The sequence below is a fragment of the Podarcis liolepis genome (assembly GCF_965112155.1).
Source record: "Podarcis liolepis genome assembly, chromosome: 4".
Classification (NCBI taxonomy): domain Eukaryota; kingdom Metazoa; phylum Chordata; class Lepidosauria; order Squamata; family Lacertidae; genus Podarcis; species Podarcis liolepis.
This window is the reverse complement of record NC_139558.1, coordinates 106,733,174-106,760,076: the sequence shown is the minus strand read 5'-3', so window position 1 is coordinate 106,760,076 and position 26,903 is coordinate 106,733,174. Positions and strand designations below refer to the sequence as shown.

At 49.7% G+C, this 26,903-nt stretch overlaps 1 protein-coding gene across 5 annotated transcripts in view; it reads right to left on the bottom strand.

The window, feature by feature from the left end:
• DNHD1 (dynein heavy chain domain 1) overlaps positions 1–26,903 on the bottom strand; it is a 52,615-nt gene that overhangs the window by 13,294 nt on the left and 12,418 nt on the right. For 4 of the 5 annotated variants that reach the window (XM_083499056.1, XM_083499057.1, XM_083499059.1 and 1 more), the window contains exons 12-27: positions 26,744–26,901; positions 25,541–25,666; positions 18,237–18,513; positions 18,017–18,144; positions 17,663–17,861; positions 17,356–17,447; positions 17,004–17,220; positions 16,678–16,803; positions 16,414–16,511; positions 13,241–16,283; positions 12,895–13,039; positions 11,634–11,829; positions 11,266–11,554; positions 9,438–11,160; positions 9,139–9,347; positions 8,678–8,882 (exon numbers count right to left, since the gene is read on the bottom strand). In XM_083499056.1, the coding sequence (XP_083355182.1) occupies positions 8,678–8,882; positions 9,139–9,347; positions 9,438–11,160; positions 11,266–11,554; positions 11,634–11,829; positions 12,895–13,039; positions 13,241–16,283; positions 16,414–16,511; positions 16,678–16,803; positions 17,004–17,220; positions 17,356–17,447; positions 17,663–17,861; positions 18,017–18,144; positions 18,237–18,513; positions 25,541–25,666; positions 26,744–26,901 (7,231 nt within the window). Of the gene's footprint in view, positions 1–8,677; positions 8,883–9,138; positions 9,348–9,437; positions 11,161–11,265; positions 11,555–11,633; positions 11,830–12,894; positions 13,040–13,240; positions 16,284–16,413; positions 16,512–16,677; positions 16,804–17,003; positions 17,221–17,355; positions 17,448–17,662; positions 17,862–18,016; positions 18,145–18,236; positions 18,514–24,581; positions 24,726–25,540; positions 25,667–26,743; positions 26,902–26,903 lie in introns of those variants that run through there. The other variant, XM_083499060.1, reaches the window with a different exon arrangement.

Here is a 26,903-nt window from a genome sequence, read left to right as displayed (position 1 = left end):
ACAATGTATTTGGTTGGCATGCATATTTGTGGTAAAAGTACATAAAGCATTTAAAAGTAAAAGTACATAAAGCATTTAAAAATCATATTGTTAGAAAAGCATTGTTTAATGTTTGGATAAGATATAAGGTACAAATAATAAATTATTATTATTATTATTGGCAGCCCTGTTCAGGGAAGTTTTTAATGTATGATATTTTAGTGTTTTTTTTGGTTTCTATGGAAGCCGCCCAGAGTGGCTGGGGAAACCCAGCCAGATGGGCGGGGTACAAATAATAAATTATTATTATTATTATTATTATTATTATTATTATTATTATTATTATTATATAAGGATTTGTTAGGGGGAAAACCCCCAAGATGGTTGTCACCAAAGGAAGCAAAGGCACAGAAAAAACTCAATATGGAGGCCAAATGGCCGAAATATTGGGAAATTCTGGAACAAGACAGAGAGAGAATAAAATTGCAGAACTTTGAAAAATTGAAAAAAAAGTGCGAGATTGGCTCCATTATTATCAAATAATGGAGGCATACAAATTGGACAAAAAAGTTGGTTTCCAGGTGGAAAAATCAAAATTGGAAACAGAATTGTTAGATCCAAAAACCAAGAATTTGTCAAGAATGTATAACTTGCTGTTGAAATGGAACACTCAGGATGAAACGGTGAAATCAGATATGATTAAATGGGCACAAGATGTTGGACATAACATAATGATGGCTGACTGGGAACGGTTATGGACCACAGGTATGAAATTTACGGCATGTAATGCCCTAAGAGAAAATTTAATGAAAATGATTTATAGGTGGTACATGACACCAGTTAAGCTTCAAAAATCTACCATTTGCCCGATAATAAATGTTGGAAATGTAATGAGACTGAAGGTACATTCTTTCACCTTTGGTGGACATGCCCAAGGATTAAGGCATTCTGGGAGATGATTTATAGTGAAATGAAAAAGGTATTTAAATATACCTTCCTTAAGAAACCAGAGGCCTTTCTCCTGGGCATGGTTGGCCAATTGGTGTTAAAGAAGGATAGAACTTTTTTTATGTATGCCACAACAGCAGCAAGAATGCTCATCGCGAAATATTGGAAGACACAAGATTTACCCACCCTGGAAGAATGGCAGATGAAGTTGATGGACTACATGGAATTGGCGGAGGGACTTCCGGGGTGGTGCCATCGGTAATGGCGGACTCCCTCTGATCCGGAGGGACCAGCTCTGCAGGAATTGGGTCTGTTCCGCTGCGGCGAAGCGGGGACCCTTGAAAAAATCACAGGCGGGTGAAGCCTGTGACCGTGGGACTCGGCGGGCACCTTTTGCACCCCCCAACTTGCAAAGGAGCCCGATTACGGGTTCCGGAGCGGAGCGGGGAAGTGGTGCAGTGCTGTGAGTCAACTGCTTCTTCTGTGGAGCGAAGCCGCACAGCCGTTACCAGAGAGCGCTGCCTTTTTCCTGGGACAATTTGGCTACAAAACAACTATCCGTGAGTAGGCTAATTTGGGAAACAAAGGAACAAAGAAGCAATTTGACACCGAAGCGGAGAGGCATAAACAGGAAGTCTGCCTTCCGTTTTTTGTAAATAGAGCAAAGCAATGAACTTGTAAGTGAAAACCTTGAAAGACGTTTGAAAAGGACTATAATTCTAACATCAAACAAGCGATCCCCCCTTGATTGCAGGAGAGGAGGGGGAAAAGGTTTGAACTGTATTTCCCTGCAAAAAGAGAGAAAAGGAAGCTAAAATCCACCTTTTAAAACCTGGGAACGGGTTGCCAGTGAACTGTAAGAATGCCGTATTGTGAATGTGCTGTTGGTGAAAGTACTCTTTGACAGCTAACTCTGCAAGTGAGATAGAAGTGAGATACAATATTTCTGGCTGGCTTCTCCTGGTTTTAAAGTAACTGGAAAAATAACTGAAATTGAAACTGTCGTCTTTTTTGTGAATTGGGGGATTAAAAGAAAAAAGTTAATTATTTTAAGGCAACAACTTTTGACTGTTACTGTGTCCCCCTAGAGGAAGTTTGAAATTGTTACAACAACAGCTGGGCCAGGGGAATTTTCCACTTCAAAACAAGTTCTGATCGTGGGACTGACCTTGGCCTTATCTAGAGTGTTATGGCAGATGGAAAGGAGAAAATAGATTTGCTTCTGGAAAAAACGACGAGGTCTGGTAGATCATTTCGTCCAGACGTTGGGCTGCAGCAAAGAGCATCAACATCTGGCCCTTCTGGATTACCAATAGGAGCTGCACTGGCACAATCTAAACCCAAAGGAATGGCATCCGAAGATGTTTTGGCTCAGGCAATTAGGTAAAATTAATGAATCTTTGGAAAGAATAAGTAAACAAGTAGCTGAAGCATCAGTTAAAATCAATCAAAATACCACAAGTATTAATAATTTGGGACAGAAGGTAAATACTAACACAGAAACTATTGAGAAAGTATTACAGGAATCTACCTCGACCCGAAAGACAGCTGAAGAAGCAAAGGAAATAGCAACTGCTGTAGAAGAGAAGATACCACCGATTCACAAACAACTTGAAGACCACAGGTCAATATTGTCTATGATTGAATTGAAGGAGAAGCAAACGAATTTGAGGATCAGGGCCGTACCTGAACTTGAGAAAGACAGTCTGACTGACTTTCTCACGCAGGAATTTGCAGACTTTTGGAACCCAGATTTGAAGAAGGAAAACTTTAAGATAGTGAGTGCTTTTAGGCTTGGAAGAGGAGGGAAGAAGAACAGGGTGAGAGACTGTTTGATCACCCTCCAAACAAAAGAGGAGAGAGATAAAATCTTGAGTCTGCACTTCCAGAAGACTTTGGAAATACATCAGTCAAAAGTGGAGATATTTAAGGACATTCCGAAATATCTTTTGGACCTTAGGTCCAATTATAGAGATTTGGTCGCCCTGCTGAGAAGCAACAGAATTATCTTTAGGTGGGAATTCCCCCAAGGCCTATCCTTCAGCTACAAAGGGAGAAAGATAAAAATAAGATCAGAGGACGACAAAGACAGATTTTTAAGAGACCACGGAGAAGACCTGCAGAAAGAAGCTGGAGAAGAGTTAAGAGCACTAGAAAGAGGAATTTTAGACATACCAAGACTACCTCCTGAATTAAAAGACCGCCTGGAGAAGGTGATACCACCGACAGAAGAGGAACAGGCACTTGGTGCAGTTGGAGGAGAAGCAAAGTAACTACATCATGGCTCTGCAACTTTTAACCTGGAATTGTAATGGTCTCAGCTCCCCCCAGAAAAGGAAAACTGTGTTTCATTTATTAAAAAAGGAACAATTGGACTTGATTTGTCTACGGGAAACACACGTAACAAGGCTACACAGGAAAGTATTGATTAATAAAAGATTGGGCCAGGAGTCTATTTCTTTGGACAAGGTTAAAAAAAGAGGAGTAGTGATTTATGCAAAGGAGAGACTATTACCGAAATTTATCTTCAAAGATGACCAAGGAAGATTTGTGGCAATTGAAATTCAAACACAAGGAGAGAAATTTTTGATAGTAGGAGTTTATGCACCAAACGAGGGGAAATCTGAATTCTTTAAAAAGTTGCATGAGACCTTGATGGACTATTTGGATTATAATGTGATTTTGATGGGAGACATGAACAGAGTGGTATCTACGCATATGGACAAGGCACAAAGACACTAGCACTAAGGACGGCAGACTACCGAAAACCTTTTTTGAGATGACAGACAACTTGGACTTAGTTGATATCTAGAGAACAAAGAATCCCTTGGCCAGAGAGGGAACCTTCTTCTCTGAAGCCAAACTGACATGGACAAGAATTGACCAAATATGGGTAACTAGAGGAATGACACCAAAGACAAGTAACTAGAGGAATGACACCAAAGACAAGAAAAGTGGAAATCTGCCCAAAAACCTGCTCCGATCATAATGCTGTGAAGATAGAGATGAAACTAATGCCAACTGGTTCCTTCAGATGGAGGATGAATGACACCTTATTCAGAGATGAAGTGATTAAGAAGGCCCAAAAAACCTTGAGAGATTATTTTGAGATAAATATGAATACCAATGTGGAAAAAAGAGTAATTTGGGACGCAAGTAAAGCTGTTATGAGAGGGTTCTTGATACAACAGAATGCATTAAAGAAGAGAATCCAAAATGAGAAGAAGGATAAAATATTGGAGAAAATAAAAGAAACTGAAAAGAAATTGAGAGCAAAACCAAAGTCCCAAGAGATTTTGAGAGAATTAAAGTTATATCAAGTACAATACATGAAAATGATGAATCAGGAGATAGAATGGAAAATCAAACAAATGAGACAAAAGACATTTGAGTCGGCTAATAAATGTGGGAAATTGTTGGCTTGGCAAATGAAAAAAAGACAAAAATTAAATACGATTACAAATTTAGAAGTGGAAGGAAGGAACATACAGAACCCAGCTGAGATTAGCAACTGTTTCCAGAGGTACTTTAAACAACTATATACACATGGACCACAGAAAGAAATTGATTTAGATCAATTTTTGAAAACAAATGGATTACAAAAAATCTCTCAGGAAAATAAATTAATGCTGAACTATAAAATAACTGAACAGGAGGTAGAAGGTGCCATTCAGAATATGCAACTAGGTAAATCTCCAGGACCGGATGGACTGACTTCTAAATACTACAGATCCTTAAAAGAATGGTTAGTACAACCTTTGAAGGAAGTCTGTAACGAAATAATGGGTGGGAAAAGGGCACCAGAGTCGTGGAAAGAAGCGTATATTACACTTGTACCGAAAATAGAGACTGAAAAGACGCAGCTTAAGAACTACCGCCCCATATCATTGCTCAATGTGGATTACAAAATCTTTGCAGACATTTTGGCTAAAAGACTAAAAAAAGTGTTAATGGAAGAGATTCATAAAGACCAAGCTGGCTTTCTCCCGGGTAGACACTTGTCGGATAATGTGAGAAATATAATTAATATTTTAGAGAAATTACAAGTGAACATAAATACTAAGGCAGTTTTGATATTTGTGGACGCGGAGAAAGCTTTTGACAACATTTCTTGGAGTTTTATGAAGAAGAACCTACAGGGGATGGGGGTAGGCCAAGGCTTTGAAAACAGTATAAGTGCAATTTATTCAGAACAAAAGGCTAAATTAATTGTAAATAACGTGGTGATGGAAGAATTTAAGATAGAAAAAGGATAGAATTTAAGATAGAAAAAGATAGAAAATCTCCCCATTGCTTTTTATATCGGTCCTGGAGGTCCTGCTGAATATGATTAGAAGGGACCAGTTGGTTAAAGGTATACAAGTCGAAGCTAAACAGTACAAGTTGAGAGCATTTGCAGATGACTAGCCAGAATCTAGTACCAAAAGGGATTTAGAACTGATTCAAGAATTTGGTCAGGTTGCAGGATTTAAACTGAATAAGTTAAAAATTAAGGTCTTAGAGAAAAATTTAACACTGATTGAGAGAGAGAGGTTTCAGAATGAGAAAGGTTTAACAGTGGTTAAGAAAGTGAAATACCTGGGGATTAACATGACAGCAAAAAATGGGAATTTATTTAAAGACAATTACGAAAAATGCTGGGCTGAAGTGAAAAAAGATTTAGAAATTTGGTCAAATTTGAAGCTTTCACTGCTAGGCTGTATTGCTACGATAAAAATGAATGTATTGCCTAGAATGTTGTTTCTGTTCCAAACATTGCAAATTTTGGATAAAATGGATTGCTTCAAGAAGTGGCAGAGAGATATCTCTAGATTTGTCTGGCAGGGCAAGAAGCCCAGAATAAAATTTAAAATACTAACAGATGCAAAGGAAAGAGGTGGATTTGCCCTGCCAGACCTTAAACTTTATTATGAATCAGCAGCTTTTTGCTGGTTGAAAGAATGGCTGCTTCTTGAAAACACAGACATTTTGGATTTAGAGGGTTTTAATAATGTATTTGGATGGCATGCATACTTGTGGTATGATAAGGTCAAAGCACATAAAGCATTTAAAAACCATATTGTCAGGAAAGCATTGTTTAATGTTTGGATAAGATATAAGGACCTACTGGAAAACATAACCCCAAGGTGGTTGTCACCGATGGAAGCGAAAGCTCAGAAAAAGCTCAATATGGAGGTCAAATGGCCGAAATATTGGGAAATTTTGGAACAAGAGGGAGATAGACTGAAATTGCAGAGTTTTGAGAAATTAAAAAACAAAGTGCGAGATTGGCTTCATTATTATCAGATAATGGAGGCATACAATTTGGACAAGAAAATTGGCTTCCAGGTGGAGAAATCAAAATTAGAAACAGAACTGCTAGAACCCAAAACTAAGATTTTGTCAAAGATGTATAACTTGCTGTTGAAATGGAATACACAGGATGAAACGGTGAAATCTGCTATGATTAAATGGGCACAAGATGTTGGACATAACATAATGATGGCTGACTGGGAACAGTTATGGAACACAGGTATGAAATTCACGGCATGTAATGCCCTAAGAGAGAATATTATGAAAATGATATACAGGTGGTACATGACACCAGTCAAGCTTGCAAAAATCTATCATCTGCCCGATAATAAATGTTGGAAATGTAAAGAAACTGAAGGTACATTATTTCACCTTTGGTGGACATGCCCAAGGATTAAGGCTTTCTGGGTGATGATATATAATGAACTGAAAAAGGTATTTAAATATACCTTCTTGAAGAAACCAGAGGCCTTTCTCCTGGGCATAGTTGGCCAATTGGTGTCAAGGAAAGACAGAACTTTTTTTATGTATGCCACAACAGCAGCAAGAATACTTATTGCAAAGTATTGGAAAACACAAGATCTACCCACCCTGGAAGAATGGCAGGTGAAGGTGATGGATTACATGGAATTGGCAGAGATGACTGGCAGAATCTGAGACCAGGGAGAAGAGTCGGTGGAAGAAGATTGGAAGAAATTTAAAGACTATCTTCAGAAATATTGTAAAATTAATGAATGTTAGAATGATGCTGGATAGAAACTAAGTGGTCTTTAGCTGTAATGTTATAAGAGAATACGAGAAAATGGTTATTAACAGGTAAAAACTTAATGTTATAATACTTTAAAATTGAAGATTAAGATGATTGAAGAGGGGAGGGATTTGCTGAATTAAAAATTTGAATTGGAATACAGAAAAGGGAGGCGTGAGGAGGTCCGGGAAAGAAGCAAATGAAAATATGTGATGGAAAGACTGAATTGTTTTTAACTATTTTTATTTTGTATTTTTTCTGTTTTTTTTCTTTTATATTTGGTAACTTTTTTGAAAATCTCAATAAATATCTTTAGAAAAAGAGAGATATTTGAAGATGGCTATCATATCTCTCCCAGTCTCCTCTTTTTCAGCCTAAACATACCAAAATCTCTCAACCGCAGAATGCCACGGCGAGGCTCTTTACACGGTCCTTGCCACAGGATCACATTCATCCAGTGCTTTACCAGCTGCACTGGCTCCCAGTGGAGTACAGGGTCAGGTTTAAGGTGCTGATTTTGATCTTTCAAGCCCTATGCGGCCTAGGACCCACGTACCTATGGGACCGCCTCTCCTGGTATGCCCTGCGGAGGACCTTAAGGTCCACAAATAACAACACTTTGGAGGTCCTGAGCCGCAAGGTGGTTAGATTGGTCTCAACTAGGGCCAGGGCCTTTTCAGTACTGCCCCCGACTTGGTGGAACGCTCTGTCCCAAGAGACCAGGGCCCTGCGGGACTTGACATCTTTCCACAGGGCCTGCAAGACAGAGCTGTTCCGCCTGGCTTTTGGTTTGGACTCAGTCTGCCCCTTATGTTTCCCTCCCCGTATGGTTTTGATTTATGGGCTACTACTAAAATGAGGCTGCATTTTAAATTGTATTTTAACCTGTATTTTAATTAACAGTCCCCCCCCCCTTTCCTATTATGTTTATTGTAATTTTATTGGTGTTAGCCGCCCTGAGCCCGGTTCTGGCCGGGGAGGGCGGGGTATAAATAAAAATTTATTATTATTATTAACTGTTCCTCATAAAGCCTGATTTATAGACCCTTGATCATCTTGGTTGTGCTCCTCTGCACACGTTCCAGCTTGCCAATAAATATCCTTAAATTGTGGCACCCAGAATTGGACCAAGTATTCCAGGTGTGGTCTGACCAAGGCAGATTAGAATAGCACTATGACTTGCCTTGATCTGAACACTAAACTTCTGTCCATGCAGCCTAGAGTAGCATTTCTTCATCTCAATATCACACTGAGCATTTGGACTAGAGGGACAACAGCAGGTCCCCAGGACTGAATCACTCTTGGGGTCAATGGAAAGGCAGATTCCTGTCACCAGAATACTTATGGCGTCCAAATCCCTTGATGGTGGCTCTCAGTGGTTTGATGTAGACGTTAAAAGGTACAGCAGGCAGAATGGACCCTTGTGGGACTCCACAGCCCCAGAACCAAGAAACAAACTCCCAGTGTTAGCCAAGAAACGCATTGCTTTCCAGTAGTGACTGAGCAGGGGTGGAGCCCCCATAACAGGACCTCCACATCCCACCGGCTTGAGCTGCTCCAGAATGCCACAGCCAAGCTCCTGGCCCCACCCCAAGGCAGCAACATGGCTGGACCCAGAGGCCTTACCTGAAGTCCCAGGAAGTGAAAACTGGGTTTGCTGGTGTCACTGCTGCGCCCACCTTCCCAGCTGAGTGGAAGAGCCGCACTTACCGATCCAGCTGCTTGGCATTCTTCTCCTGCAGACTGCTCAACAGCAGTAGGAAGGTGTCAAGGAAATCCAGGAAAGTCTTGGGGCTGACGAGGGGGAGGTGGGCAGCCAGGGAAGTCATGTATGCCATGGTACAGCAATGGATCTGGGAGGCAGCCTCGGCCGTGCGGTGCATCAAGTCCTTGAGGTCATGTACCGACGTCAGCCCTAACAACAGAGAATGGACATATCTGCCCAGGTCAGAGCTTGGGGTGGGGTGTCCATCATGGAGACAGAGATTGGGATGCTGTCATCACCAAGACCAAGGAGAGGGAAGAACAAGTGGGCAAGCAAGCAGGGAGTGGGGGGTGGCGGCATGGTGGGCACACAGGGAGGCCTGCTGCGGGGGGCACAGGGCTGTTTGCTGTTGCTGGAGGGAGTGCCCTTCCTCCCCACTCCCAGCTGCTGCTTCAGCGGCACCCACCTCGAGCGAGCTTGCTTGAAATCTTCTGGTGGTACATGAGGTGCTTGGAGGCCACTGCCACCAAGGACTCATGGCTCCACGGCTGATAGACCTCCAGGCTGCTGAGCACTTGGGCCAGGGCTGTGGCTGTGATGGGCGGCAGTGCCAAGGAGCCAGCACCCCCCAGCAGCAGCACCACATGCAGGTTGGCACGCACAAACTGGAAGAATCTGCAAGGAAAGCCAGAAGGCAGGACCTGAGCCCTGAGCCAAGTCCCCCCTTGCCAGCCCCCTGGGCCAAGGGCTGCCCCAGCCCCACACCTTTGCAGAATGAGCTCCTCTCGCATGCTCCGCTTGATGTTCTGGTTCTCCTGCAGCAGGGCCTGGACGACAGCCATGGTGTCTTCTGGGCTGTAGAGGCCAGGGCACGTGCCCTCGGCCATCAGGGCCAGTAGCAGGTGCAAGTTGGCCAGGCTTATGCCGGCGTGCACCAGCAGCAGCACTCGCTTGCCCATGATGCCTGCCTGCCAACTGGCCAATCGCAGCAAGGCCAGCGCCCCTGCCTCATCCTCTTTGGCAGGGATCTCCATGAGCAGCGAGGCGGTGGCACGAGCAGCCAGAGCCACGAGGGTCCTCCGCCCCGTGCAGCGGGCAAAGGAGACAATGGCCCCATGCCGGTCAGGGCCGCAGAAGAGCCGGCTCAGGCGCACGATGTGCTTCAGTGCCTCCAAGCACAGCAGGAAGTTTTTGGGCAGCAAGGGCTTCAGCTGCTTCTCCAGGGTCTTCCAGTGCTTCTCTTGGTAAGGGTTGTGGGTGTTGGGGCTGTAGGAGTCGGGGCCCAGGTCCTTGCTGAAGACGACATCCCGGAGCTCCTCACCTGGCTGCAGCAGGAGGTGGGAGGGCAGCAGGGGGCCGGTGCTCTCCTTCTTGGGAGAGCCATGGCGCCTGGCCTTGTGGAAGTGAAGCCGGCTGGGGGACGCCCGGCGCCGGTCACGTGGGGACCGGCCCTGGGAGGTAGGGGTCTGCTTCCTTGCAGCTTCCTCTGCGGTTTCTGCCTCTGTGGTCTCGCTCTCTAGCTCCAAAACAGCCAGGCCTTCTCCAGGGTCTGGGCGGTCCAAGGCCAGCGCTGCTGCCTGCTCCACTGGGTCCCAGGGGTCAGGGCAGCCCACCTCACCACTCCACGGGAAGAGGGGCTTCTCTTCTTCCTGCTCCTCCTCCGCTGCCCATTCTGCATCAAGGCTGAAGCTCCTGCTGGGCAGCTGGAAGGTGACGCCAGCTCTGCTGGGCGGGTGGTGGTCCTGGTCTCTGGGGGGGCTGGAGGACCAGGTCCTCTGCGCCACCCGTAGGACATTGCACTTGGCACAGAAGACGGTGATGGCCACGTCCATCAGCATCTGCTCGCAGAGCTCCCGCTGCTGCTCCCTCTGCAGTGGGTCACAGAAGACGCACAGACACTCGTGTATCCAGAGGCGGACGACCAGTCGGGTGCTGAGGAGGGCAGTATAGCCCGTCCCCATGGCCATCTTGGTGATCCCAGAGGTGCGCCGGCTGGACGCCAGCTTGAAGTTCTGTTCCTCCAGGGGACTGCTGAGGTGGATGCCTGGGCGGGGCCGCAGCAGGAACAGCCCCTTGAACACCTTCTGGATGTCGTGCAGCGAGAAGTGGAAGAGGCAGCAGGCGGGAGAGGGCGGGAACAAGCTCTTGGCCGTCTCATAGGCGTTGATGGTGGCCCTGACCAGCGCCAAGGCCAAGTCATTTTGCCGGGTCAGCAGGGGGAACTTCTCCAGCCAGCACAGAACAGGCTCCACATACAGGCCCAGCAGGGAGTCTCTGGTCACGAGCGGCAACACCACAGTGCTGAAGAGCCTGCCAAAGCGAGGGCAGAGGGGCAGGGCGCCTGTCATGGGCACGGAGAGTGTGCCAAAGCAGTTGAAGCCGGTGGCCGGGCAGTGCTGCACCTCCAGGGTCTCTCCGTGGTAGAACTGCTGGTAGCTCAGAGCCTGGCGCAGGGACTCCACCACAGGGCTCGAGCCCCGGGCTGAATCTGGACAGGAGGAGGAGGAGGACCATAAGAGCTGTGACAAAATCCCTCACGGCCTCCCCACGGAGCAGGGAGAGGACGTTCTCCTCCCCAGCCCCCTCGGCTCACCCACAAAGGCCAAGTGCAGGTCCTCCACCAGGAAGAGGCAGCGTCCCTTGGCAGCTGCCCCCCGCCCGGGCTTGCCCTTGTCTCGCGCCAGGCTGAGGAAGCGCTTGTGCAGCAGGTGGCGCAGGTGGGCAGGTCTAAGTGCAGGGGTGAGGCAGACCCGGTGGTAGCTGTGGTTCGGTTGCACCAGCATCTCTGCAAAGGAGGACTTCCCGCAGCCCGGCTCCCCAACCAGCAGGACTGGACGCTCGCTGCTCAGGAGCAGGTCCACCACGAAGAGCGCCCGCTCATGCTGAGGAGGGAGGAAGGAATGGCAGAACACACATGGGCTCCCCAGCCAGAGTCCCCCCCCCCCCAGGGGCTGGCCCTACCTGGGGCTGCAGGACAGAGAAGGTGACTGGGAGGACCTTGACACGGTTGGATAGATAGGACCCGTTAAAGGATTCCAGGGTGCCATCCGCTGCCAGGGGGCAGAGGTCGAAGGCGGAAGGCCCAGTGGGGAGCTTGATGGAGAACTGGCTCCTGTGCAGGGCCTGGCGGGCAAAGTGCTCAAAGAGAGGCCAGTGCCTGGAGGAAGACAAAGGGCAGGGCAAGAACTCTTTGAAGCCCCCAAGGCCGCAATGCCAAAATGCTGCTCCACACCCCCCCCCCACCGGCATGGCTCACACCCTGCCTGTCCAGCACCCCCAATATAACAGAATCATTTCAAATCGTAGAGTTGGAGGGGACCCATGTACAGTACTGCGTGTACAGTAAGATGTTCTGGCCCCTGTGGAGAGTCAGCCTTTCCGAAAGCAGCTCTGCTGCACCACTGTGATGCCCACAAGGGAGAAAAGCCCAAGGTCCAGAGGGCAGAGGAGAGGAGAGGATCTTGGCTGCTGGCTTTCCATGGGTTGTCTTGTTCCAAGTCTGAAGTGGGTCTCTCCGAGCCCTCCTTGTCATCGCAGGGCCTTGCCTGGGGGCAGGGGCATAGCATGGGGGGCCCCGGGGGTGGTTGCCCCAGGAAAAAAAATGTTAGGGGCAAAACATTTCAACCAGGAAGCGACCTCTCCAGACAACAGAACAACTCTTCTTTTCTTTGCAGCTGTCATTTCCTGGGTGACGTGGCCCCATGAGGCAGCTGAAGGTGTGTGTTGTCCATCCATTTCCCTCCCCCCCCCATGTGGCCCTGGGCACTGGCAACCCACAAGGGGGGAGGGGCTGAAGAAGAGCTTGGGGTGGTCTGAATGAGGAGAGAGACAGAGCCCTCTTGCCTCCATGGAGGACCTCTAGTGCCACTCACCTCTTCACTTGCCCCTTGCTGGCTTCAGAGGTGTCTTTGCAGGCTCCCACCCGCTTTGCTCCTCCCCTCCCCTCCCCCAAGGTCTCTTCCTCACTTGCATTTCTCCAGCCTCAGTACACAACATCAGCTAGTGGCAGCTGGCACCCGTCTGTCTCGGGAGACTACGGAGGAGTGTGCCTTTGGGGGTGATGTCAAGCTATTGGAAGGTTACAGCACCAAGAGGACAATCTCCTTCCATACACTTACTAGCATTTCCAAAGGCTCCTCCTCCCCGGCTCTCCCCTGCCCCCACGGGCCATGATAAACATCTCCCTCCTTGAGAGGCAAAGAGTGCAAAGAGTCCGGAGTACCTGGGGTGCAGGTGGCCTCCGAAGCCCCAGATGTAGGCAAAAACAAAGATGCTCTGCACCAGCAAGTGGTGGTGGGCAGGGACGGTGTCGTCCAGACTACGGGACAAGGAGGCAGTGCGGCTGTCCAAGACGGTGCCCTTGGCGTCTGTGGGGAAAGGGCTGGGGTGAGCTGGGCTCCCCACCACGCTCCATGCTCAACAGAGCCAGGGCAAGGAGCCTCTCCACCACTAAACACACAAAGGGCATAATAGGGATCTACGGGAATAGCCCCACAGCATGGGAGGCAGCCCTGGCAGGAAGAGGCTCCTTCCCCACACCCTGGGGTCCCGGGGGGGGGGTCACTTACCTGTTGACTCCTGAGTGGCGGCAGCAGCAGGAGGAGGAGGCAGGTGCTTGACCCGGTCCCGGCGCAGGTGTTGCTCCAGCAGGGCAAGGAGGAGCCTCAGGAAGGTGGTGGTCTCCTGGACGCCCTGGGCCACGGGGTCCTGGGGGTGGGGGTGGGGGAGCAGCACCGAGCAGCAGTGCTCCTGCAGGAAGGCCAGCGTGGCGGGGAAGAGCTCCTCCGCCAGGCTGCGCAGCATGGCCAGGCTCTCCTGGGTCAGGCTGTACATGCGGTACACAGGGGCCAGGCCCGAGGCCAGCAGTCCCCGCCACAGGCTGGCCCCCCCGCAGTACAGCAAGGCGTAGTGGGTGCAGACGGAGGGGGCCACGTTGGAGGCGCTGGGCATTTCAAAGAGGAACTTGACATTCTCGGGGATGCGCAGCTTCTGCCCATTCGGCAGACTGAGGGAAGGTCTGGCACTGAAGAGGGCGGAGATGGGCTCCAGCCACTCTGCGCTGGCTGCCCCATCCAGCACCAGCCACTCCTGGGAGCTCCCCTCCCCAGTCCTGCGCGCCAGGGTGGAGGTGGCCGCTCTCTGCAGAACCCGGGAGAGGACCCCATCCTGCCATATGCTGCCCTCCAGGCTCCCCACAAACTCAGCCACACTCAGGCAGTTTGGCCACAGGCAGACAGTGCTGGTGGGCTGGAAGAGGCTGCCGGGGCCGACCTCCGCCATGTGGGCCCCTGGCGCAGCATCGCTGGCTGCCAGCCGGCTCAGGGCCTTGGCCAGGGTGCGCCACATGGTGGTCTTGCCGCCCCCCGCAGGCCCCAGCAGAAGGACGCCTGGGGCCCCCCGCAGGGCCTGAAAGAGCTGGCCAGCTGTGCTGAGGAGCTCCTGCTCGGGCTGCAGCTTGTCCTCGTGCAGCTGCGCCACCAAGGCACTCTGGAGGCGGTAGGGCACCCGCGACTCAAAGGCCTGCAGGGGGGCTCCCGGAAAGACCTCACGCAGCAAGTCCTGTGTGTTCTGGAGCCGCGGGCACTCGGGGCCGCTGAGCAGCGGGGAGAGGCACAGCGCTTTGACCATGGCCGGCTGCTCCTCCAGGCCCTGGAAGAAGGCGGCCCTGCCTGGGGGCCGGGACTTGAGCATCAGGGAGCCCTGCCCGGCCGGAGGGCTGAACAGGATGCCGACTGCCACCCTGACCACCTCCCGGACGAGGCTGCAACGGCCCAGGCGCGGCCTCGGGTTCAGCTCCCCCTCCAGGCGCAGAAAGTGGTTCAGCTTCTCTGCCAGACGGGTAGCCTCCCGGAAGCCAGCGGCCAGCAGGGTGACCTCTGCCAGCTGGGTGAGGTCAGGGGGCAGCATGGCCAGGGGGCGCATGGCCAGGCACAGGGCCTCTGGGAGGCGCTCCAGGGTGATGACGCAGCCATAGGTCTCCCGCACCCGCAGCAGCCGCCCCCCAAAGAGGATGTTGCCCAGGACACGGGGCTGGCAGGGCTCGGCCTCATCGGTGCCCAGCTCCAGCACTGGGATGGCAGGCTGCAACTCCCCCTCAGAGCTCCCAGAGCTCTCGGAGCTCTGGCTCGAATGGGGGGAGCCGCCCCCCGAGGTCACCCCTGCAGTGCCTCCACGGCCCCCTTGCAGGCTCTGGCACATCCGCTGCAGGTCAACCAAGCGCTGGCTGAAGGCCGAGAGCACCGCTGCCTCCAACCGCTCCGCCGCCTCCAGCAGCAGCAGTGCCCCAGCATGCACCGCCCCACAAAGGTAGCGCGAGAGGCAGCCCACCGACATCTGCAGGGTGCAGTGCAGGATGACCAGCTGGCGCCCCAGAGCCTCGGCCAGGCCCCGCACCGTGTGAGACTTGCCCACGTCCGGGTGGCCCAGCAGGCCTCCACAGCGGAAGTCGTCCAGCGCCAAGAGCAGCCCCAGGAAGGTCTTGTCCAGCGAGGGGCTCCCCAGGAGGTGCTGGCAGGGCCCCAGGTACTCATAGTCATAGCGGAAGCGGCGGTCCAGGGCTTCTGCCCAGCAGCCAGGGGGGCTGCCCACCCAGGGGCTGCCAGCAGGGAGCCCCGCCGCCTGGGCGCACTCGGGACTCAGGGCCACGTGGTACTTGAGGAGCCGGGCCCATTCAAAGGCTTGCGGGGAGCTCACCTGGCACTTGAGCAGCCGGGCAAGGGTGTCGCGCTGCTGCACCGTCACGGTGATCAGCACTTCCAGCAGCAGACCCAGCTGCTTGCTGCCGGGCCGGCAGGGGCGCAGGTTGCGGAAGTTGCGGACGTAGTGGGCCAGGGCTTCCAGCTTCAGGCTTAGCTTGAGCTCCAGCTCTGGCTGGCAGCATTGATTTGAGAGGGCCTCCTCCAGGGTGGCACGCCACACGGCCTCCTCAGCTAGCACCACACATTGGTTGGGGAAGGTGCGACACAGCGTGGCCCAGCCCTCCACCACCATGTGGAGGGGCAGTTCGGTGGGGCCAGGGCAATGCTTGAAGGCCACATCCAGCTGGGGCCGCAGTGCCAGGCGCTGGGCCACACACTGCTGCATCTGCTGAAAGACGGTCTCTTTCATGCGCTGCTCCAGGGCGCAGAGCCACTGGGTGGCCTTCCGGCTGAGGCAAACTATGCTGCACAGCTCCAGCTCCTCCTCCTGGTCCCCCACCAGGCCCGTCACCTGCGCCACCGGCAGCTCGGCTGACAAGGCGCCACGGTTGTGCGTAGCGGAGGGCACGATGAGCGCCAGCTGGCGCACTCCGGGGAAACAGCGCTGGGCCCAGACTGAGGCCTCTGCTGGCTCAGAGGCTGTGGCCAGCAGGCTGATCAGCTCCTCGTTGCTGAGGAAGAAGAGGCGGGGAAAGCCCATGCGCGTGCCCTCCAGCACGTAGTCCAGGGCCCGGATGATGACCTGCAGGTCTCTGGAGCCGTCCACAAAGGCTTCTTGCAAGGCACCCCCAACAAAGCGGCTCTCGCGGCAGGAGCCACAGGGGGGCCTCACACTGGACAGCACCAGCGGGTCATTGCAGGTCACCTGTATGAACTCTCGGAAGTGGCTGTCCACCCGCTGGAACCGCGACTCCTGCAGGGAAGGGGAAGGGAGAAGACTGGGCTGCAGCAAGGGGCTTCGGGCAGGGGACCAGTGCAAGGGTGCCCAAAGGGAAGAGGCAACCAAGAGGCTCGTGGGCTAAAAGGGCCCGTCTGCAACTCACCAGCTCAGAGCTGGGGAGACTGATGTCCATCTCGTACAGAACAATGTTCAAGAAGACCCATTTCTGCTGGAAATGGACCCAGGCCTCGAGGAGGGACTCTGAGGTACAAAGTGGAGATGAGGATAGGGAAGACTCTCTCTTTGCTGCAAAGCACCTCCTCCCTCATGGCCAAGCTGGCCCAGAGCTATGGCTGCCCCCCACCCCAAAAAAGAGGGCTGCAGCAGAACTGCCCTCCCCCCAGGGCCTCCTGCCCCAGCTCCTCACCAAAGGAACGCAGGATGGACGCCCAGCTCTCAGCCTCCAGCAGGATGTCGGAGGAGAACGGGGAGAGGATGATGTTCTGGAGAGTCAGGAGGCTGTGCTCCACCATCGCCTTCAGCTCTGCAGTATCTGAGGCCGAGACCAGAGGATGAGGGCTGGGCAGGGAAAGGAGGCAGAGCCCACCTTTGCCCATGCCACACAGGCGTGAGGGCTCCCGCAGCGGTGGCCACCTTCAGAGGACTCTCCCTGCTTGGGTCACAGCTCAGTCCCCCCTCCCCAAGTGAGGAGCCCTTGCCACTGCAGCCGAGGCTGGCACTCTGGGGCTTCACCTGACAAAACGTAAGTGCCACTGTCCTTAGAGATGTATTCCAGCTTGGGCTGGCGGTGCCGTGCAGCAGCCGGCCGGCGAAAGCGCTCAGGATGCGGCTCCTTGTGGGGAACGTTGAGGATGAAATTGACGAGGCGGAACTGCTTCTCGGCCCAGGATCTCTCCAGGCGGAAAAGGGTGTCCCTGGCGTAGTGGCGGCTCTTCTCCAAAGCATAGACCTGGGGATCAAGGAAGGTCACAGCCCCCCAGGAGAAAGTGGTGGGGTGGTGCCAGGCTGGGCCACACGGGCACAAGGAGCCTCCTTTTCTCCAGGGGGCCCAGCTTCTGCCAACCTGCCATGCCAAGCTACTCACCCTGAAGATGGAGTCACTGTGCTCCAGGAGCGGGTAGGAAAGGAGCTGCCCCAGCGTGAACTGCATGTTGAGGGGGCACTTGACGCCCATCACTGAGAGAGGGGGGGGGCAGCTGAGGAGATGGGCTCTGTCCGAGTCCTCAGAGGAGGCTTCTTCCCCACCTCCCTGCCTGCTGGCTTCTTGACCCCCACTGCTCCCACCATGGAAAGAGAGGAGGAGGAGGAGGAGGAAGCACTTTGACCTCCAGGGCAGGGTCCAGCAGGGGCCAAGGTGCTTCCTGCCTCACGCCTGAGCACCAGGGTCTCACCAGCAAATATCTCCTTCCAGCAGCTGAGCTTGAGAAAGTGGCTGCCCAGTTTCAGGAGGATAGGGAGGTACTTCTGCAGGTTGGCAATGGCGCGCAGGCAGGCTTGCAGCACCGGGTTTGGGCTGGGCAGGCAGTGCTCCAGGCTGATCACCTCCTTTTGCCACTCTTCGGTCTTCTCCATGGCCAAGCCGGTGTTGAACTGGGGGTGGGGATGAGAGGAGAGGAGAGGAGGTATGCTTGGGCAGCCTCACCTAGGTTGCATGCTGGGGGAGAGGGAGGGACTGAGGTTTGGGACCCCAAGAGTGGTTCTCCTTGGGCAGGGAGAGGCCAACCCAGCCCCCTCCGCCTCTTTACCTTGACAAATGCCAGACACTTCCACTCAGTGATCTGCTCAGTGATGATGCGGAAAAGCTGCCAGATGCGAATGTGGATCTCGATGACCCCCTGCTTCCCAGTGATGAATGTGACGTCCATGCAATCCCCTGAGGAGGCAGGAAAGGCCGCAGCAGGGTTCACACCCGGCCCAGAAGAAGAGAGCTCCCTCCTTGCAAGGAAAGGGCACCCGGCAGCTCACCTGTCAGGATCCGCTGGGAACGGCAGAGATCAGTGATGCGCCACACCGTGGCCTGGAAGGACTGGCAGAGAGTGCGCAGCTCCTCTTCCATGGCCCGGGGGTTCTGGGAGGGGTCCTGGAAACGCCCCATTGTCACGACAGTCAGCAGCTCTTGCAGCTCCAGGGTCGCTTTCCGGAGGGAACTACTGAGCTCAGCGATGATGCTGAGGCGCCGTGAGAAAATGAAGTCCGAGACCTCCCGCTGCTGGTACGCAAAGGCATCCCAGGTGTCCAGGAGCTGCAAGAGCCAAGGCTGAGGGTCAGGCTCATGCCAGGCTCTCCGGGCACCTCACCCGAGAGGAGCCTGCACAGCCCAAAGGGCTGCTCTCCCTCCCGAGCACATACAAAGTCTGCCCCATGCTTATCTCTGGGCACAAACGCTACAGGAAGGGAAAGGAGTGCTGGAGGCGGCCTGCTCAACATCACACAAGTGCAGCATGCTAGATATTCCCAGGGGGACCCGCTTTTCCACAGAGTCATTGTGGGTGAGGATACTGGGCGCCCATAGTTATTTAGTGCTGGGGGCATGCTATCATCCCATAGCTGTCCACTTTCCCCTTTTCTTGCGAGGAATCCTATTCGGAATAAGGGAATTTCCCTTAAAAAAGGGAAATGTTGACAGCTATGTATCATCCTCCTGACCCAAATATGCCAAGTGGTCTTGAGATGGATACTTAATCAGTGAGACATGTTGTAGTGATATCAAATTCAAGATATATTTAAATTGCCAGTCACGAAGGCAATCCAACATGGTCACTTTTGGCTTCCAATGAGAAAACCGACCAAGAATGAGAGCACTGGTAAAAGGAAAGTTGAAAAGCAAAACCACGTGAGTGAAAACTCTTCAAAATACTTGGGGGTTGTTGAAGAACCACAATACTAGAAGCTCAGTTGGAACATAAGCATGCCAGTAACACAGCTACACCTCCACTGAATGCATGGAAACAAAAACATAGGAATCAGACTAAGAGAAGGCTGAGGGAAAAACAGAGGTGGCTGAATGTCTTCCAGTCCACTCCTCAAACAGAAATTCACAGTAGGTCCCAATTCCCATTTTTGGCCAGAATGGACTGGAGGGTCTTCAGGGAACAGGATGTAGAAGCCGGAGCCCCAAAGGATGGGCTGGGATTCCTCTGCATCAAAACCAAATATGAACAACCCTCTGAGCCCCTTTCCTCAGTGTCAGCTGGGGGGAAACCATCTACTTTATAGGGCTTCACCAAAGTACCGTATGCGAGGTCCTAGGGGATGCCCTGCAGATGTCAACAACCGGGAAATTGTCCTTTAAAACAAGCCAAGGTGCCATTTCCTTAAAGAATGAGTGGAGAGTCCCCAAGGTCTTCCCCATATGCCTGGGTAAGACACAAATTAAGACATTTAGTAAATAAAGGATGAGGACACCTTCATCTCCTTAGATGGACCTGAGAAAGAAGAGCCAAACAGGGAAGGCTCGCATTCTGTCTGAGAGAAAAATGTTGGACACACCGGACATCTGGGGACGGCCAGCTAGGGCAGAAAGAGGGAAGCCCTCCCAGGTCTTGGGCTCTATGGAAAACTGAATGGAAAGTGGTCTGGGGATAAAAGCACATCAGGATCCCCTTGGAAAGCGCTGAGTTGAGCATCAGAGGACGAAGCCCCCGACTCTGAAGAAGACCTACAAGGTGAAGGATTGGCTACGAGGAAAAGAGTTTTCTTTTCTTTTTATGTACATTAGTTTTCTATAACTGTATTGTGAAAGTTTTTCAAAGTACAACAAGATATAGAAAAGGGCACAGGTGGCGCTGTGGGTTAAACCGCAGAGCCTAGGAGTTGCCAATCAGAAGGTTGGTGGCTCGAATCCCCGCGATGGAGTGAGCTCCTGTTGCCCGGTCCCTGCTCCTGCCCACCTAGCAGTTCGAAAGCACGTCAAAGTGCAAGTAGATCAATAGGTCCCGCTCCGGCAGGAAGGTAAACGGTGTTTCCGTGCGCTGCTCTGGTTCGCCAGAAGCGGCTTAGTCCTGGTGGCCACATGACCCGGAAGCTGTACGCTGGCTCCCTCAGCCAATAAAGCGAGATGAGCACCACAACCCCAGAGTCGGGCATGACTGGACCTAATGGTCAGGGATCCTTTTACCTTTAAGATATAGAAAATGAATGTACATAAAAAACAGATGGGAAAAGTTACAAAAGGAAAAAGAAAAGAAATAAAAAGCAGACAGAAGATAGGGAAAAAAGAGAAGAGAGAAGAGGAAAAGAAGCAATATAGAAAGATAAAAAGAACTTCTGATTTTCCATCTGCCGGTTACATTCAAAAGTTATGAAAAAAGAGCCTGTCACCGAAATTCGTTTTTAAAGATGAGCAAGGAAGATATATTGCAATTGAAATTCAATCACAAGGAGAAAAATTTCTGATAGTAGGTGTATATGCACCAAATGAGGGGAAATCTACATTTTATAAGAAGCTGCATGAAACTTTACTGGATTATATGGACTACAATATCGTCTTGATGGGAGATATGAACGGGGTGGTATCTACAAATATGGACAAGTCTCAGAGACAGGTAGTTACTAAAGATGGTAGACTACCAAAGACCTTTTTTGAATTGACTGACAATATGGACTTGATTGATATTTGGAGGACCAGGAATCCCCTGGGGAGAGAAGGAACCTTCTTTTCTGAAGCCCAAAAGACATGGACAAGAATTGACCAAATCTGGATAACCAGAGGACTGGCACCCAAGATCAGGAAGGTAGAGATCTGCCCAAAGACGTGCTCCGACCACAATGCCGTGAAAATGGAGATGAGATTAACATTAACTGGTTCCTTCAGATGGAGGATGAATGACACCTTGTTTAGAGATCAAGAAGTGATTCAGAAGGCCCAAAAAACTTTGAGAGATTACTTTGAAATAAATTTGAATACCACTGTGGAAAAAAGAATTATTTGGGATGCAAGTAAAGCAGTTATGAGGGGATTTCTGATCCAACAGAACACATTAAAGAAGAGAGCCCAGAATGTGAAAATAGAAAAAAAACTGGATAAAATAAAAGAGGGCGAGAAAAGACTGAGATCGAAACCCAATTCACAAGAGATTTTGAGGGAAATAAAGTTATCCCAAGTGCAATATATGAAGATGATGAACCAGGAAATTGAGTGGAAAATTAAACAAATGAGGCAAAAGACTTTTGAATCAGCAAACAAATGTGGGAAACTGCTAGCTTGGCAGATGAAGAAAAGACAAAAACTCAATACTATTACCAACCTGGAAGTGGAGGGAAAAAATATTGAGAACCCAGTGGAAATCAGAAAATGTTTCCAGAGGTATTTTAAACAACTATATACACAAGGGCCTCAGAAAGACTTTGATATAGACCAGTTTTTGAAAGCAAACGGATTACAAAAAATCTCACAGGAAAATAAGTTAATGTTGAACTACAAAATAACAGAACAGGAGGTGGAAGGTGCCATTCAGAACATGCAGTTGGGAAAATCTCAAGGGCCAGATGGCTTAACCTCAAAATACTATAGAACTTTGAAGGATTGGATAATTCAACCAGTAAAGGAGGTTTGCAATGAAATTATGGAGGGGGAAAAGGCGCCAGAGTCGTGGAAAGAAGCATATATTACACTCATACCAAAAACAGTCTGAAAAGACACAACTTAAGAACTACCAACCCATATCCCTGTTAAATGTGGATTACAAAATTTTTGCTGATATTTTGGCAAGGAGGCTAAAAAAAGTTTTAAAGGAAGTGATACATAAAGACCAAGCTGGTTTTCTGCCGGGCAGACATTTGTCTGACAATACGAGGAATATAATTAATGTTTTGGAAAAGCTGCAAGAGGATATTAATACTAAAGCAGTACTAATTTTTGTGGATGCCGAGAAAGCCTTTGATAATATTTCTTGGAGTTTTATGAGGAAAAACCTTCAAGGGATGGGGGTCGGTCAAGGGTTTGAAAATGGTATAAGTGCAATTTATTCAGAACAAAAGGCAAAATTAATAGTTAACAATGTGGTGACAGAGGAATTTAAGATAGAGAAAGGGACACGACAAGGTTGCCCAATTTCCCCATTACTCTTTATTTCCGTCTTGGAGGTTTTATTAAATATGATAAGAAGGGACCATTTGATAAAAGGCATAACGGTCGGAGCCAAAAAATACAAATTGAAAGCCTTTGCAGATGACCTGGTATTGACACTACAGGAGCCAGAATCTAGTGTTAGAAGAGTATTAGAACTGATCCAGGAGTTTGGTCATGTGGCAGGATTTAAGTTGAATAAGTCAAAAACTAAAGTGCTTGAGAATAACTTAACAATGACTGAAAGAGAGAGGTTTCAGAATGAGACAGGTTTAACAGTGGTTAAGAAGGTGAAATATTTGGGGATTAATATGACTGCTAAAAATGGGAACTTATTTAAGGACAATTATGAAAAATGTTGGTCAGATGTTAAAAAGGATTTAGAAATATGGTCAAACTTGAAGCTTTCTTTGCTGGGACGAATTGCGGTTATCAAGATGAATGTATTGCCAAGAATGTTGTTTTTGTTTCAATCGTTACAAATTTTGGACAAAATGGTCTGTTTCAAGAAGTGGCAGAGAGACATTTCTAAATTTGTCTGGCAGGGCAAGAAACCCAGAATAAAATTTAAAATATTAACCGATGCAAAAGAAAGAGGGGGATTTGCCCTGCCAGACCTTAAACTCTATTATGAATCAGCAGCTTTCTGCTGGTTGAAGGACTGGCTGCTTCTTGAGAACACAGACATTTTGGACTTAGAAGGTTTCAATAATGTTTTTGGGTGGCATGCATACTTGTGGTATGACAAGGTTAAAGCACATAAGGCTTTTAAGAACCATATTGTCAGAAAAGCACTGTTTAATGTCTGGACACGTTACAAAGACTTACTTGAAAACAAAACCCCAAGGTGTTTGTCACCAATGGAGGCAAAAGCTCAAAAAAACTCACTATGGAGGCCAAGTGGCCAAAATATTGGGAGATTTTAGAGCAAGAAGGAGACAAATTGAAATTGCAGAGTTTTGAGAAATTAAAAGACAGAGTGCGAGATTGGCTTCATTATTTTCAAATAAGAGAGGCATACAATCTAGACAAAAAAATTGGCTTCCAGGTGGAAAAATCAAAGTTGGAAACAGAACTGTTAGACCCCAATACCAAGATACTTTCAAGAATGTATAACTTGCTGTTAAAGTGGAATACTCAGGATGAAACAGTCAAATCTGCTATGATTAAATGGGCACAGGACGTTGGTCATAACATTATGTTTGCTGACTGGGAACAGTTGTGGACCACCGGGATTAAATTCGCGGCATGTAATGCCCTAAGAGAGAATATTATGAAAATGATGTATAGGTGGTACATGACCCCAGTCAAGCTTGCAAAAATCTATCATTTGCCCGATAATAAATGTTGGAAATGTAAAGAAACTGAAGGTACATTCTTTCACCTCTGTTGGACCTGCCCAAGGATTAAGGCTTTCTGGGAAATGATATATAATGAATTGAAAAAGGTATTTAAATATACCTTCCTGAAGAAACCAGAGGCCTTTCTCCTGGGCATGGTCGGCCAAATGGTGCCAAAGAAGGACAGAACTTTCTTTATGTATGCTACAACAGCAGCAAGAATACTTATTGCAAAGTATTGGAAAACACAAGATCTACCCACCCTGGAAGAATGGCAGATGAAGGTGATGGACTATATGGAATTGGCGGAAATGTCTGGCAGAATCCGAGATCAAGGAGAAGAGGTGGTGGAAGAAGATTGGAAGAAATTTAAAGATTACCTGCAGAAGCACTGTAAAATTAAGGAATGTTGAAAGGACGTTTGATTGAAAATAAGTGGTACTGGTAAAGAGATGCTAATGAAAATGTAAATAGGGAATGATAATTGAAAATGGATATTTATAATAATAGGTTAATATATGGAGTAAGGATAAAATGCTAGAGGGTAAGGATTTGCTGAATTTAATATTTGAACTGGAATACAAAATGGGAGGTGTGAGGAGGTCAAGAAATTAGTGAAGAAAACATAAGATTTGAAAATATCAATACATTTTTAGCCCTGTTTGGTGGTTTTTTCTCCTCTTTTTATTCTCCATTCTCTATTTTTTTATTTTTTTTCTATCCTTTTTCTATCAACTGTTTTTCTACAGTGTATTTTTTATATGTCTTGTTTTTGTAGTTTAAATGTTTAAACGTTTAAATGTTGGATTTTGTTTTTATTGTTTGTTGTCTGTGAAAAATTAATAAATATCATTTAAAAAAAAAGTTATGAAAAACGTCTTATTTTAAGAGAAGGAAATCTACCTTTTCAGGAGCTAAAGGAGAAGCCTCAAGAAACTAGGGAAAGAGACTCCTGGCCTTTCCTGCCCTTCCCATCCATCTTCTAGGGGAGTTCCTCAAACTCCTCAGGGACTCCTGAGGTCAAAAGGGATGATTTCCAGCTGAAGCTGTTGAGAGCTGCCCTTGCCCAGACCTCCACGCCAAGTCTTCTTTGAGCCAGCAGCTTGGGGGGATTTTGTTCTGATCAAGTGGAGAGGGAGAAATCCCTTTGAATCTCCTGCAAAACCTCCTGGGGGCCAGCAATGGGGAGGAGAAGCATGTCCGCCACCGGGAGCTCCTTGGAAGGGAAAGACGGGGTGGAAATGTCATGAAGGAATCCAGAAAGCCAGAGCTTGCTTGGGCCGAGGCCCTGGAGAGGCTGCCTGTTGTCTGGGAAAGGGCTTGGGGAGAGCGGCCTGAGGGAGCCATTTTGAGCTGGGGAGGGAAAGGGCGGGAAAAGGCCTCAGCCGGAGGGCGGCTGCCATGTCTGGGCCCGGCTGGCTCCATCCCGGTCTCTTCTGAGGAGAAAAATGTCTCCGCTGCTCCTCACAGAAGAAAGGAAAACCAGGCCCTGCAGCTGGGGACTCGGGAGAGCAAGCTTCTGGAGGAGAAGCCAGGGACGGGGAAGGGCAACCCGGGGTCTCCTCTGCGAAGGCCCACTGGTCACTTTCCCCCAGGATGACGAGGCACCATGGAGGAGTATTCTTTGGGTTTGGTCAGTCAACCAGCTACAGATCCCCCTAACAGTTGCCTCATTCAACCCACATTTTACCAGGTTCATTGCAAGAATATCATTGAAACAGGAAGGAGGCCCAATATCAGGTGATGCTACTCCTGAAGCAGTGTCAGCCTCCAGCTTGGCACATCACTTTGCCGCGCCAATGTTTTCTTTTCCACTCACCACCAAAATCCTTCCCTGTCCACCCTGCAACTGGGTCTCTCACCGAGTTTTCCAGGCTCTCTTCGCTGGGCGTCAGAGGGCGGAAGCATTGCTGGATGACCTCATTGAGGGCGCGCACGTAGTCAACGTATTCCTGCAGCTCTGCCATCTGCCCCTGGTACTGCTCCAGCTGCATGGGAAGAAGCACGTCAAGCAGGGATGTTGCTGCTGCCCCAGAGAGCCCCAGGTGGGCATCACTAGCCCACAAGCCTTGGCTGTACCACGCAGCAGCTGTACCACGCAGCCCTGTCCTCTGCAGATGTGATTAGAATGCCCAGGCTCCTTACACAACCTTGGTTTTCCAGGCAGGAGCACGCAGAACCTGGAATCCAAAGCTGGCAGCAGAAAAATGGGAGGGTGGAAACAGAGAGGCGGAAACAAGACACAGAGCTCTGCTTCCTGGCCATCACCCCCAGATCCCTCCTCATACATTGGACAGGGCTCCCTGGCAACTCAGACTACTAGGGGGGACCCAACCTTGAAGCCACCCATGGAAGGATGTGTCACAGCAAGGGGCCCGAGCCCCCTCCTTTCTCCAGCCAGACCCCCCACAAGCAGCCTCCTTCTTGCAGGTGTCGCCATGTAGCAAACGCTTCCTGGAAAGATACAAGAGCTATTTCCCTGTTAGTCCCACCCCAGGCTCACAGGAGCAGTCAAGGCTTCAGAGGTTCTGAGCAGAGAATTCTCTCTTACAACATTTGGGGCTCTTGAATTGTGAATTGTGCTCAGAAACATGCTGGGAGCCAGAAAAGATCCTTTAGGACCATTGTTTTTTATTATTATTATTATTATTATTATTATTATTATTATTATTATTATTGCTACTACTATTCACTTTGTGTTTCTATTCTGTATTTTTATGCTGTGAACCACCCTGAAATCTTTAGATGAAGGGTGGTATACTGCTGCTGCTGCTGCTGCTACTGCTACTACTACTACTAATAATAATAACAATAGGATTGCAGTGCAGGGCTTATCTATTGGCAAGGAGTGGTCTGGGCCCCAACTAGGCTAGGCAAGTGAGAGGAATCTTTTCTTTTTACATACAACCTGGAGATGTGCAGGAAAGGTATCACATGGGGACAGTGAATCTGCACATTAACTGCAGGCGGGAGCTGAAGATTCCCAGATGACCATGAATATACTAGCTAAGGCAAGGGACTTTCTGCCTCCCTGCCTGCCAGGTGGGGAGGGGGAGGAATCCTACCTTCTGGGAGCACTTGGCAATGGTGAAGATGTCGGTGCCAACGTTCATGTAGAGTTGCAGGACGCCAGACAGCTCAGCAATTAGCTTCTCGCTCCGCTGCGCAGTCTCGCTCAGCAGCAAGGACAGGATGTCCTCATTGATGGAGGCCAGCAGAGGCACT